Source organism: Neolamprologus multifasciatus, chromosome 7, assembly GCF_963576455.1.
Source record: "Neolamprologus multifasciatus chromosome 7, fNeoMul1.2, whole genome shotgun sequence".
NCBI lineage: Eukaryota > Metazoa > Chordata > Actinopteri > Cichliformes > Cichlidae > Neolamprologus > Neolamprologus multifasciatus.
Window position 1 is genome coordinate 20522435 of NC_140445.1, and position 14417 is coordinate 20536851.

Below are 14417 nucleotides of genomic sequence, written 5' to 3' on the forward strand. Positions count from 1 at the left end.
GGCCAGTTCACTGGGAGAGATTAAGGCCCACATGCTCCGGGTGGTGACGCTGTGCTAACCTACTGAGCAACTCTTCCCTGAGAAATCAATGTAATACTGAAGCATTCACTGTGTAATGAAGTATTCACTGCTTTAAAAAAAAAAAAAAAAAAAAAGCTAAAAAGAGATGCAAATGCCCCCCCTCCCCCTCAAAGACATGCAAATGCCCCCCCTCCCCCTCAAGCTGTACAGAAATTTGACTGCACTTTGGAAAGCATCACAGTAACTTACCAATTTGGTAAACAATGTTTCCAATTTGGAATGTTTAAAAAAAAATTGACAAAAATTCAAAAATTTAATAGCTTTTCTTGCTGGGCTAAGCTGAAGGAGCTGCAGCTTCCTTGAATACAGTTGTTTTTTGCTTCTTTTTTTTTTTTTTTGCTTCACCATCACCATTAGCCCTAAAATCAAGCAGAGGGAGTTAAAACTCTACAACCGAGCGGGAATGCCCGATCTGGGCCTCGGGATTTTCATGCCTTACAAAAATGTTGTGCCCTTGACAGAAGCTGCAAATGCAGAAAAAGCGCGGCCCCCTGCACTCTCTGTGCCGATAGGAGGGATCAAGTCTATTGTGGCTAGCGTTAAGCTTCTGCATCTGCATCTGCATCTGCATACTGAATGTCCTGAGATCCACAGTCCACATCAAAAGGTTTCTCCTTGGAGGGGCTATCGTCTCCAAAACTGAGAGAGGGGACGCGACCGTTCCCGCACTCCGGCTCGGTTTCGTACCCCGTGTCGCGGAGTGCCCGGAGGTTTTGAGTGGTTTGGCTGCCGTTCTGGATCGGCTGCTCGGCCATGTTAATTTTCTCGATCGCAGAGGTTTCTATTAAACCTGCCTCACAGGCCCTGTACTCGGTCTGATGGGCGCTCTTGTGGCTGCCAAGTAGAGTGGCCCGCAGCCTCAAGCAGGGAGCTGGAAGGTACTGCATGTAGCAGTTGTACACCAGCGCAGCCATGAAGAGGAGGAAAAACAGGAGGAAGAGGAAGAGGAGGGCAGCGGTGTTGTTGTGCTGCAAATACTCTGCCGAGGGGTCCCAACTGTCAGGATGGGGGCCTTTGGAATTAGTGGGAAGAAGATTTACCTTTGGCTGGAGCTTGACTGTGCTGCTGGTGGGCGGGGTTAGTGACGCGTCGCTTTGGGGAGGGGAGGGTGGCAGGACTGTTGCTGCTGTGAAGCTGGGAGGGGCAAGGGCTGAAGTTAGTGCGGCTCTCTCCGTCTCTACTTTACCTTCAGCTGCACCTGTGGTAGCTGCCTCGTGGCCACTGAGGGTGGTGGTGACGGCATGCCCCGCCTGGTGCGGCGGTCTGGGCGGAAGATCCAGAGTCAGGGTGTATCCAGCCAGCAGGCGACTGAAGTTCCTGCCAGCAGCAGGAGACCACTCCACGGACCAGCACTCATAGTACCCTTGGTCCTCTGGAGCCACGCTGTAAATGAGGAGCCCGTTTTCGGCTATGAGGTGGAAGCGAGAGGCCTCGGTGAGAACCGAGTCGTTAGATTTCCACATCACCTGGGCCAGGTTGGAATGTACCAGGCACGGCAGCTCGGCAGAGCTCCCCAGTTTCACCGCCACATGCCTGTAGTCCTTCCGAGACAGAGCTGGCACTAAAAATAAGCAAACAAAAGAGACAATTGTGAGTTTTAGATACTGTCTGGTCTAATGGGGACAATTCCCAACGCGAGGTACAAGTACCCCACACACTGCAGTAGGCAAGAAGTGTAAATAAACTGGGTGGACCTGAACAGGTTTCAGCAGAAAAGTTAACAGTTAACTAAGAGTAATGGATAAGCTGTAAAAAGACAGCAGCCAAAGGGAATTTGCAAATGATGAAAACCGATAAGTAATGACCAACAACAAAATGAATGTTTGACATGGCATGCAAAAGTTATGGCTGACTTACGGTCACGATCTCTTCCTCTATGCATAACTTCATCTGAGTCACAGTTTAAATCACACAGCATTGTCCACTTTATAAAACTGAAGCCTGTATATGGGTGTGTGAGCGTGTTGAGGCCTACCTGCTGGACACATGTTTGCATCACCTTTCATGCTCTGGATCAGCCCCCTGCAAGACATGCATTGTTTTTATGAGTCAAAAAATACACATGCACAGTGCAATAACACAACTTCTATGCACAAAGACTGTAAAGCAGGTCAAGCTGGAGGACGAATCAGTGTGTTTTTAGCTTTGTTTTAGTGGCAGTAAGAGTGACAGATTACCTGAGTGTTTGGCTGGCAGTGTCAAAGATGTTGACACATGTGGCAGTCTTCGGGTGCCAGGCGCAGTAGGGGTCTCGTGCCAGGATGCAGTCGACACACGATGAATACCTGCCACAGAAAGCTGTAGGAGACTGGACTACACCCAGGTCTGACCCAGCATACAGGGACTGTGTCTGTGGAAACGCACATTAGCCACAAAGTTAATCGCATATATATCCAAGTGACTTATAAAAATAAGCCAACGTGATCCATATTTCACATTTTCTTCGTCTCGTTCTTTACTCATCTCCTAAAACTCATTAACAATAAAATAAATTGACCTCTGAGGACAGCAGCAGGTTTTTGATGGGTTCAGCGTTCTTCAGGAGCTGGATCTCCTCCACAATATGAACCTCATCTTCAACCAGCACCGACTTGTGCAGGACACCCTTATCTAGACATGAGAATAGTAAAAATGTCAGTTATTCTGCAAAGGTAATCGCAGGAAAACGGGACTCTTTAATACATTTATCTGCAAGTTTGTGGCGAGACGCGGCTTTCTCACTGCACAGACATTCAAAGTTGACTGACTCAGATTTGCATATTTGCCTGATAAACTTCACAAGGAAGTGCTTGTAACGGCTTCATTTTCATTTTATCTTAACTGATCACCTGTTCCAGTGAAGATGACGTCATAAGTAATTTTGTCAAGTGCTTGGACCCTCTCCACGACAATCTGGGTATAATTGACGTCTTTGGTGATAAGGCGGGGCCTGTTGCGGATGGGCAGGATGGGATCCTCCAGCAGGGGGTGGTCCTTAACAAACTGAAGGGTTTTGTCGGGCAAGTGGAGCGAGTTGTTCATGTTCTGCAGTCGCATCTGGTTGTTAATACACTGGTGTGGAAGACAAATAGCGATGACGTTAGTAATCAACTTCATATGACCAACGCATCCTCTTTTTTTCCCCATGTAATTAACATGATTACTATATTGAGTAGATCACATCTTGATTACTCGTGGCATCTACTTACAGCTCCAGGACGTGGAGTAGGAGTAATGCCGTTGTACCGTACCCACTTTGTGTGGGACTGCTCCACCGTGGCCTTCTGCATGTACTTGCCCTTGGAGAAGATGTCTTCCACATCCTTGAGCTCGTAGGCACACACGGCTGACAAACCCACGTTACCCCTAGATGTGAGGAAGAGACAATGAGAAGAGTGAGTTTCTTCTTGTTTCTTCTTGAGTGAGTGAGTTTCGAGTTCTGCATTAGGCTGGATGTGAATGCTGCTCTTTGCTTGCTTGTTTAATGCTCCCGACCCAAACCAATCCCAAACCTTGAAATCACTGACCACTGAGAGGTGAAGACTCCGTAGACGACCGTGTTTTTGCGGTCTGTCCCCTTCAGGATGAAAACGTCATGAACCACGTTGAAAACGAAGTTGAGCTCAGGCATGGAGCACACCAGCTTGGCTTTCAGAAAGGACGTCCACTTTTTCTGCAGAGTGCGCTGCCCTCCAAGGTCGCCCTGTCGTGACAATATTGGAGATATTTAGCAGTGAGGGATGAGAGGGCAGCTGGAGCAGAGAAAGAATTTCCACTTTTCCTGACATGCTAGAAACGCTGACCTTATCCAGCTTAACAAGGAGCTCTGAGCATTGCGCCAAGTGGATTATGCACTTTCTTGCCCTACATTTTGCCTCTCAGGCAACATACAGGGACCCCTGACTGGGGGTGGAGGATTACGTGCAAATACATATATGTCTAAAAATGTACCCCCATTATTGCTTTTTTATTTGGTAACAGGAAACAAGACTAAAAAGAAAAGATGTAGTTACAGTTGCATTTACATTTTCAAAGCAGTAAAACTTGAAATGAATAGTACAAAAAGAACTACCCTGTTTGTTATACTACTAACTTTGAAACATTACAATACGCTGTTATGATGTATGTTGCAAGTTAAGTGCTTGCATTGGAACAGTGTTTTATATTGTCCAGGTGCCATGGGTCTCTGCATGTGTATGCTGCAATTATGAGCTAAGGTTAAATTAAAAAAAAAATGAGGCTAAGGGAACTGGAAGGAGGAAGGAAAAAAAAGGAGAAAAAAGACTTGCACAAATGTACATACACAAACATGCAGGACAGGAAATAGTGACTAAAGATGGATGGATTGATAGCGCTGGTATGTGCAGATGGCGCACGTGTACTGACCTTACAGACGCGCGCCACCCTGGGGATGAACAGCTTGCCAAAGAATTCGTATTCCACCGACACCTCGGTGAAGAAAAAGTAGATTTTGTCATCTTCGCCATCTGCTCCATTTTCCCCTTCTCTGATCACGTCGGCGAAAACGAAACTGGGTTCTGGGAGGAAAGCAGAGAAAGGTATTGGTAAGGAAAAAAAAAAATCCTGGAGGCCACCAGTTAGGGCTGCACGATTTTGCATAAAATGAGAATCACGATTTTTTTTTTTTTTTGCTTAGAATTGAGATCACGATTCTCTCACGATTTTCTTTTCCAGTATAAATATTTATTGCGCTTATTAACTGCACATCAACTTCGTAACAGTTGAGACTGAACAAAAACAATAAATAAACATAAAATCAACAAATGTCTCACATTTTGTCGTTGCCGCAAAATGTTGTACTGCTTGAAATACCGTCTCCACCATTGCCCGACACTGCGTGTATAGAGCAGGTAGTGCAACAATAGAAAAATAGTTGCGGGACGGCACTGTGTAGCCTTTGTCTAGGGTGTTGATCATTTCCCTAAATCCCTCGTTTTGCACAGTGTTGCTCCGTAATTTCTTTGTGCCTGCGGAAGTTCGACGGGTATAGGGAAGCGCTGTATAAGGTTCCCGTTATTGATGTTTGGGTGGTTGACCGGGACGGATTTTCTCCAGTCACTTTCTCGTCATCCCTGACGTGCTCTCCGTTGTTTTCCCTGCCAAGTTTAGCACCACACGGCACAGCTTCTGTATCACGTGGTATAAGGCTCCGCCCTTGTCATTTGTTGAGCAGAAAGAGTGAGCGCTTGTTTTCATGCAGATTACGTCACGGATCAAAATGCGGTACAATCGTCGTCTTTTTTTCTTTCTTTTTTTTAAATCGTTGTTATTTGGAAATGAGATCGCACATAAGTATGAATTGAGATCGCGATTTTCTAACGATTAATCGTGCAGCCCTACCACCAGTGCTACCCCTCAACCTCCTAGTAAATTTTGTAAATTTTGAAAATACTAGGTTATTTTTAGCAAACCTGACCTCTGACCTTGAGGTCGAGGTCACTGAGATTTTAATTCATCCAAGATTTAGATACTAGATGCATCAATGCTATCAATTTCAAAATCCTATATCACTTTGTTCTCGAGTTCTGGATGGCATTTCCTCTGCCTCCAGAGGCAATTTTTAACCAGCAACATATGTCCTTCAATGCACGTCCATAAACAAATATGTAGGACTGCTTCCATTTGTGCAATATCTCTAAAATTAGAAATATCCTGTCTCAGAGTGACGCTGAAAACCTAGTTCAGGCATTAATTACTTTAAGGCTTCCTTTTAAAAGGGAGTTTTTCCTTCCCACTGTCACCAAAGTGCTTGCTCATAGGGGGTCATATGATTGTTGAGGGTTTTTCTCTGTATGGATTATTGTAGTGCCTACCTGACAATATAAAGCACCTTGAGGCAACTGATTTTGTGATTTGGTGCTGTATAAATAAAACTGAATTGAACTGAGTTATCACATTCACAAACCTGGGTGTCCTGCCTGGCGGAGTGACAACAATACCCCATCAGCCTTTTACGGCCAAGGGGTAAAAACTTTAGACTGCTCCCTTATTTCCCAGGGGGTTGGCACAGTGGATGGATGTGCGATTCTGTGCAGGGTTTATGCCGCATAACCTCCCTGATGCAACCCTCTCACTTACTTGTGACCCCCTGAGACTGGATTTGTGTCTCCTCCCAGAATCAAACTGGGATTTTTCACAAGTAGGGTGATATGGTACTGTAAAAAGTCTCACTGTATTCCTAAAGGTGGGATTAAGAGTCCTAAACTTTGATTAAATAAGTATGTGACACATTTAAATCTGACACACAGGATGGAGATAATTTGGGGATCTCCCTCTGGTGACGTGTAATGCTGTGTTCATATCTGCAACAATATCTTAAAGAGCCAAGGCCAGCTGTGTCACTCTTCATCATCATCTTTGAGCGCGTGTGTGTGTGTGTGTGTTAACATGGGAGCATGACAGGTTGATACTTCACTGGTTTGAGGCCTACTCAGCTTTGATCTGTCACACAGTCACAAATTGGTAGCCGTGTAGTTGAAAGCACTGCTGTGTTTTCTACACGGCCTCTAATTAACAAGAGGAAGGAGATTTTTTTTCTTGGTGTTGTAGTCGATGTATTTTGCCAACCAACAAAATACATATGTGAAAGTGATGCTGCAACAACAAGTCAAACTGCAGCAAAGAAGGGATTAGATCAATCCAGATCCATTAACATGAGTCAGTGGCACTCGGGGGACATTTCTACAAGATGAGATGTTTTCTCAACCTTCAAAAACACATTTTTAAAAGCTATTCTCCCAACAGCCTGACAATCGTTTAGTTCATTCAACTCACCATTAAGCCATGATGTGGAGTACTCAGTCCTCAGCAAAGACTGGGTTGGGGAGTATCTTGATATAATCGGTTCACTGCCTAAGAAATTATAAGCTGTCCCTGAGTACAGCACTCCATCTGATAGGAAAACAGAGAATAAAACATCAGAAAATTATTTTCCTTCTCTAAAAAAAACAAAAGAAAACAAAGGGGATTGTTATGAATTTCACTGCAGCCATAACCAAAATAAGCACTTTATGAAATGAGATGAGAGAAGAGCTGGGCTCAACTCACCAGCCATGACAGTAGTAAAGCTTTGCGAGGGGTCAAAGGAGCACTTCCCTCTGCCGTCCTCGGGTTTACCGTGAAGTGAGAAGTTGCCAAAGTACTGAAAGAGGAGATTACTTATGAGATGAGGCGGCGGTGTTGATAAGTGAGTTTAAACAGTGAAGTACGGCGTCTGGGTAAAGAGCGGTTGAAAATTAACCTACCAAGTAATCACACTGAGGCTGAAAGGCGTGTGTGCCGCAGACATACAGCCGCGTGTCATCTACTGCTTGGAGCACTCGAATGTAGTTTAGACACTCCCTCTGAAAGAAGAGGGAACAAAACAAAAGGAGAATTATGACCTTGTGGTTACAGTTTGCCCGTCTAGACTTAATGTTAGACATTTTCAAAATTAAATTACATAACTTCAGTTATTTAATTTTGTCTTTCAGAAATTTGTCTTTTTCTTTGTCATCAGAGTATGAATCTTTGAATCGTCACCAAACCAGTGTTTTGGGAGGTCACACTGATCTTTGATTGCCAAATTCTAATCAGGTCATCCTGAAGGAAAAAGTCCCTTAAAGAGACAGACGGACAGAGAAGCATCCACGCATACATCCCAGCATGTAAGAGCTGTTAAACTAACCTCTTTTGATTTTCCTTTCAGCGTGCACATATTCATAGATTTTTCTGTAACTGGCCACTGAACCTTAAACAGGAATAAAGTAAAAAAAATATTATAATCCAGATTATTTAAAACATCCCTCCACATGCATTACCATGAATCTTTTAAGATTTAACTACCTTCTTGTTTCTGACGCTCACATTCTTCTTGCTGAGCTCAAAGATGGCCTCCCTTGCTCCCACATACAGCGCATCCCTTTCTTCACTCAGCAGTAATGCGGAGTAGTTGAAGATGCCCGGCTCTGAAAACTCCATCAGATCTAAATCTAGCAGAAAAAAAAATCATCATATACCATTTTTTTTACTTAATAACATCTGTATTTAACTGTAGTCAGAATTTAATTTACAGCTGATATGGCTGATATGTTGAAATGAGCATGTGTACAGTAGAAGTAGCTGCTTTGAGATATGGACCCATGCGCAGGCAAATAAATATTAACCAAGCCACAAAAGCTTCAGCTTTCACATTCAGTCACAAGGGACAAAGTGCTAATACCCACTGGACACTGCTGTGTTTAAATTAGTGACTAGTAGGTGAACACGGTCAAGCATTAAGTAGCTGAAGAGCGAGACGTTTCTTTGATGGTGGAGCTAAACGGAGATCAAATGGACTTTTACTCATCGTGGACCCAGACACACGACTTTAGGTACATTGTTGCTGGACATTATCATTCTTTAAAACTGTCAGTGTTGTGTTTATGGTGTTTCTGTGGCCAAAAACACTTAAAAACAGCTTTAAGCTTCACTGCAATAAGCTCCTTATTTTGATTCTTGGGCTCTACTACAGTAGCTTTGCATGTTTCACAGTGCAAACTAATCTTCGTTCAGTTTAAACTGTATTAGTGGAGCCTTTCAGTTCATCAACTATCTGAAACAAGTCGCTTTAAGCTCCTCCTTCTTTAGGCCAATTTTCTTCTGATTGGCTGCCCAATTCGAACAGCATGTGGCTGGCACTGCTGTGCTCACAGCCAGAACTGGTCATATTAAGCACAGATGAGATCCAAGAGAATAAAATCCTATGTGAAACCAAGCATTCATGAAGCAGTAAGTGAATAAAGCGAGGTTGTTTTCTCCCCGTCCTAATAGCTGAGAGGTTTGCTGGATGAGGACCTGGAGCAAAACAGTGCGCTGTCTATTTGCAGTTTATGCATCAGAAGGTGTTCAATTAACCAAACGTTTCAGATCCGGTTTTGAGAGATACTCGAAACCGTTTGAAACTAAGGTGAAACTAAGATAACAAATACTGGAAACATTGGAAAGTCCGGTTGCTCTTCATTGCGTCATTGACTGTTTTTGTGCACAGCTGTGCATTCTTTAGCCAGCTGAGTGAAACTAGGTTTGCAGGAATAATCGGGAATTATATGAATCCACACACACAGGAGAATAAGGCAACACACTTTAATACACTTTAAAGGGACTCAAGTGTACATATGTAAGCAGGAACATTAACCAATGACAGATAATGAGGGCAGCAGAACAATATTTTCTGTTCTGTAACCGACCGAGTTGCATCAGTTCAGTCAGCGACGACAAGTGAGGCTAACAAAAGGTTTTAAAAAGGATGAAAGGAAGGATCCATGGATGTATGTATGGGCATTCTAGCTGGAGATACTGGCAAGACAAGTCCCTTGTATTTTGAAAAAAGGCCAAAACAAAAAGGGAAGTCAAATTTTCTGTCATCAGGAGTCATCAGGACAGATCAGCGTTTACAGTGTGGTCAAACAGGCCCCAGACTACCTCGTAAGCAATTTTTGTGATCGCATTACAGTGCATCCCTACGGCCGCTTAGCACTTATAATCACATCTTAGAGTCACACCTTTGTGCATCTCTGGGTACTCTGCATTAATATTATATAAATTAAAACTCTCATTACACTTTGCATTGTGATTGATGGGAAAACCTGGGGGGAAGAGTTTGTGTTTGGAGGGTTGTGCCAGGTGCAAGTGGGCTCAGGTTGCAGGTGCCAGGTCATAAACACTGCCACCATGAAAGCAAATACCCTCACTGACTGACTGAAACAGTGACTGTGACCCAGTGAATTGAGAAACATGGTTAAAGGGTGAGCCGCGCTTGTTCTCTTGCAGAGACAGAGTTACTTGAAGCTATTTCTGTAAACGGCAGCTTGCAAACAGCTTCTGCCACACACACACACACACACACACACACACACACACACACACACACACACACACACACACACACACACACACACACACACACACACACACACACACACACACACCTTGAGGGTCTGTGGTGAGGTTGTCTCAAGGTAAAATTAGGCGACAGGTGTTGACGTCTTTGCTTCACAGTAGATTGCTAAGTTATAACAGAACTGTGATATATTAGAAAGTAATACAGAGAGTGCAGTTTGAGTTCACCAAGCACTGAAGTGAATGATGTATTCGTGTTTCAGACTAACAAGCATTACATTCTTACATTCTCTGATTCTATCATAATAACCAGCCAGCGGCATGTTATTTCACGCCTTACCTTGATGTCTCCAGGAAGTGCGAGGCACACCGTGGGGCCCGTGTGTGGAAACCTCCAGGAGCAGCCCCAGAAACACCCCCAGCACGCCAAAGCCCATATTAGACTCTGATAACTTTGGAACTGTGAAGTTTCCTCTGCAGGGACACACAAAGACAGCGAATAAAGCCACGCGCAAAAACCCGTTCTGACAAAGCATTTCATCACATGCTATAGACAGATCGTATCAAGCAGCACAGACACTAAAAGGGAACAGGTGTCAACTCTAGTTCCCTCCCGCTAAGCTAGCAGGGTTCATCCTCACACACAACACAAGCACACAAACAAATCAGAAATCAAAAATCAACTTTGACAAAATGATTCGATCACTTGTTGGCAAATAGCTGCAGCACTTGAAAGACTTTTTTGTGCGGTTAAATAAAGAAGAACAACAAATGTGGAGTTGAATGAGCTATCAGAGGAGCCAGTGAGGAGGAGACAGAATGAAGAGGCTGCACATGATCTAATATGACTTACAGTAGCAGAAAAGTTTGTTGTTGTTGTTTTAAAAAATAAGCACAAAACCACAGACACACACACCCTATCCGGAAGATTAAGGAAGAATGCAGTGTGTGATTTGGTGTGAATTACAGTTTGACATTTTCATTTGTTGTTATGCGCAGACTGACGTGCCATCCTGCACCGCGTTATTGTAGAAGACTCAGACAGGTGTATCCGCTTCCTCGGGCGATGAGGATGATGAGGATGACAATGACCAGACTGATGACAGCATTCCTGGCAGCTACCAGCTCTTATCAGATCCGGATGTTCTTTTCCATTTGTCAATTTGGAGATCGCTGTGATCAGTCTTCCTCCTAACAGCTCAGGCCTGCTGCTTTCACCTCAGAATGAGCCTGATAAAGCCTCCATTAAGCTGCTCTGTGTGCCATTTACGCAAATGTAAACGTTTCCAGGCCTGTCTCAGGTGGCTGACACTGTCACATGAAATAAAGCCAAACAAATCACATTTTTGTGTGCAGCTCTGAGCTTTGAAAGTCACACATTGCCGCCGCTTCTCTTCCTTGAAATGCTGTGTCATGTTAGCATAACGAATAATACTCTGGTGTGTTCAGTCTTTTTGTTGGGATTCTTCCTTCAAATCTGAAATGGTTAATATCCTACAGTTCAACAAACCCACATTTCAAAGTTGGCAGTTTTAGGTCAGCAGCAAAGCTGGGGTAAAAAAGCAAAGCTTTAAAGCTTAAGTAAAATATTAAAATAAATCTCTAAATCTGTTCTCAATCCTGCTTGTAAAACATGCAGCGATTGCCAAATTCACTGCTCTGCAGGGGACAAAACGAAAAAAATGGAAGATTTGAGGTCAATATTATGACTGCCAACCAAATTCTTTCTGACATGAACGGAAGCTGGTTTACCTGATTTTATTTTATAAATATTAACACGGAAACAACATTACCTCTCAAAGTGATTAACGGACATAATGCAATTGCAAAGCTCAAGCGCCGGAGCCCTGTTGGCGGATGGGCGCGTGCAACTCGCTGGTACCCTGCTTTGTCTCACTCATTTAACCCTTCTTTTACATAATTGGAGCAGACTGCTTACTGAGGCCTGCATTCCCTGTGTTATGTTCAACTAGAGCCAGTATTGTTGTAGTAAACAGGAAGCAGGTGGGTCAGGTGCTTTGCACAGTCGTCTCCTACGGAAGCGTATTGATCACAAAGCCAGTTTTTCTGGTTTGCACAACGACACGATGAATGAAGTGGAAGCACCCATACAACACCGCAACAAACAAACCAAAACCAAAATAAAAAAAACGGGTGGAGTAGTCACGCATGGAATGCAATTAAGGGTTATCAGATGTCTCCTAAGATAAGGATTAAATTTCAGGTGAATACCCACAAGGCGCCACTTTGAGCAAAATGTGCATAAATGTTTTATTGGGTCGTTTGTCCTCATTGTAGACCTTTTAATTAAAATGATAGAACATCGTTTAAGCTCAAAGAACAGATAAATCACTGTCAACTACCTTTTAATGACCTACTAGCACCATTATGTCACATTCAACTCAAATATAGGTTAGTAATTAGTTATTTGGAGGAGGGGGTGATGCATCATACAGCAGCACATACAGCCAATCAATGGAGCCCACCCCCAGCTGCAGAAAAAGAGGCAGGATAATAACTGATTATTGATTTGGTTTTAAATGAGAACAAATGGCCCCAGAGGCCATGGCCCTCTTAATAATAGGTCCCCCCCCCTTTTTTTGGGGGGGGGGGGAGGTTTCCACCACCCTAATCTGGCAAAGATGGAATTCCATCCCGGCTTCAGGCATAGCCATGGACTCCACTCTGCTAAAGAGGGGGTCAAATACACAAGGACCTATTGTTTACTGAAGATGAGAGTAGCCTCCACTCTACTCCCACTCCACCACCCCCATCACATCCACATCATCACTGCAGAGCAGCCAACAATGAACAGTGAGAGAGAGAGACATCACTTCTCCCTCTCATCCCGGTCTTCTACAGTCTTGCCAATGTCTAAATGCCAAGGCAGCTTACCCACGAGGAAAGCCCAGAGCCAAACTAGCGTTTTCAAAGATCACACAAGCTCAGGAGCTCTGGATGCATCCCATTAAGATAACACAAACTGCTGGATGAGCACAGCTGAGACTGTATGTTCGACCAAAAAGGACGGACATAACAACAGTGTGAAAGGACGAGATAACAATGCTTAATCTGTGCTGAAGACCACAGGCACGCTGAATTTTTGTTTTTGTGCCTTTGAAAAATATCCTCTCATACCAAATTCCATAAATGAAAGCCTCCAAATACGTTCAATGCCCCATCTGTGCATTCCCGATGCCGCCCATCACTATTCCGAGTCACACCGAGGGCAAAGTTTAAGCTTCAAAACCCTCTGAGAGTCAGTGTTACAGTAGCAGAAAGCGCATACTGGCAGCTACTCTCTCCTGCTTTGAGATTTAGAGGAGTGGCCATACTGGCTGGGGATATTTAAGACGGTTACCATGCTGGCAAGTCTCTTTGAGGCCTTTGTGTTCCCCTCTCAGCTCCTTTGGCTGGGCAGGGAGGTTGACACCTGCTTGGGGCCTTGGGGTTCCCAGCACTGTGCTGTTAAATGGGCACTAATATTGGCAGGCGGCCCACTGAGGACAGAGAGGCAGAAACTGAAGCTGAGCATATCTGCAGTGTGAACTTTGAATGTCTGAGCAAAAGTAAAAGGAGAAGAAATAACCAAGTCAGTTTAAATGAAAGTAAAATGTAGGTTTGCACTTCTTTTAAAGGACCAAAGATGTGCAAGCTTATTTAGCTGATTTATTCCGTTTCTTATTTTGCTTAACCCAATCACTTGAGGAAAACAAGCTGCAAGTTTTTGTTTTTTAATTTGTGTGTTTAAACATTTTTAAAAACTGCAGTTCCTCAAAGAGCCACTCGAACACTGCTGCAGTAGTGAGTCAATCTCTATACACTCCAATGTTAAAGTAGTCAACATTTTTAGTCTGTCGAGCAACTTTTTGCATTGACAAAAAGTAATGCATGTAGACGTCAGCTATCAATGGGTATGTTAACAGGAGAAATTTTTTTAACTGCCATAGTTTTGTGAGTTACTCACTCAGTGATTGTGAGCGATAGATTCTGTTGTGATCCGTGTCTGAGGTGGAGCTGAGTCAGCAAAGACCCCGACTCATCCTTCGTGATCAATTTGGAAGAACAGGCTGACATCTAACCCTCTAATGAAACGGTAGGCCGACTTGTCACGTAGCCACACATGGCAGCTTTGTCACTTGCCGCTTCATTTCCAATGCAGAGTGCAGACAAGAGGCTCCGCATCCTGTGAGCAGAGAGTGGGGCAAAGATTCAGAGCGCAGTCGAGGGTGACGTGAGGGAATTAGACATTCAGTGCCTGCCAACAGCTCCAACCCCTCACTTCTTTTTCCCCTCTTTGCTGGATCTATTTCCATGCACTCACCCATCATCAGCATCAATGCACAGAGATGCTCTTCTTCCTTTGCCGCAGGACGTCAAGAGCCTGCAACTCATTTTTTTCTGCTCCGTTTGATGCCATTACACCAATGTGCCTGACCACGCACAAAAACTGTGTAATGGGAAATGTGCTCTAAGTA

The 14417-nt window shown here is 43.9% G+C and overlaps 1 protein-coding gene across 6 annotated transcripts in view; it reads right to left on the bottom strand.

Annotated features, from left to right (window-relative positions):
- Positions 1–14417, bottom strand: part of sema4d (sema domain, immunoglobulin domain (Ig), transmembrane domain (TM) and short cytoplasmic domain, (semaphorin) 4D) — a 38334-nt gene that overhangs the window by 5702 nt on the left and 18215 nt on the right. For 3 of the 6 annotated variants that reach the window (XM_085165571.1, XM_085165572.1, XM_085165576.1), the window contains 14 exons: positions 10280–10413; positions 7906–8051; positions 7748–7810; positions 7326–7424; positions 7129–7222; positions 6856–6972; positions 4447–4598; positions 3588–3763; positions 3270–3426; positions 2910–3132; positions 2579–2691; positions 2259–2431; positions 2057–2103; positions 187–1642 (listed from right to left, as the gene is read on the bottom strand). In XM_085165571.1, coding sequence (XP_085021697.1) covers positions 621–1642; positions 2057–2103; positions 2259–2431; positions 2579–2691; positions 2910–3132; positions 3270–3426; positions 3588–3763; positions 4447–4598; positions 6856–6972; positions 7129–7222; positions 7326–7424; positions 7748–7810; positions 7906–8051; positions 10280–10413 — 2716 coding nt within the window. In that variant the 3' untranslated portion in view covers positions 187–620. Of the gene's footprint in view, positions 1–186; positions 1643–2056; positions 2104–2258; positions 2432–2578; positions 2692–2909; positions 3133–3269; positions 3427–3587; positions 3764–4446; positions 4599–6855; positions 6973–7128; positions 7223–7325; positions 7425–7747; positions 7811–7905; positions 8052–10279; positions 10414–14417 lie in introns of those variants that run through there. The other 3 variants (XM_085165573.1, XM_085165575.1, XM_085165574.1) reach the window with 2 other exon arrangements.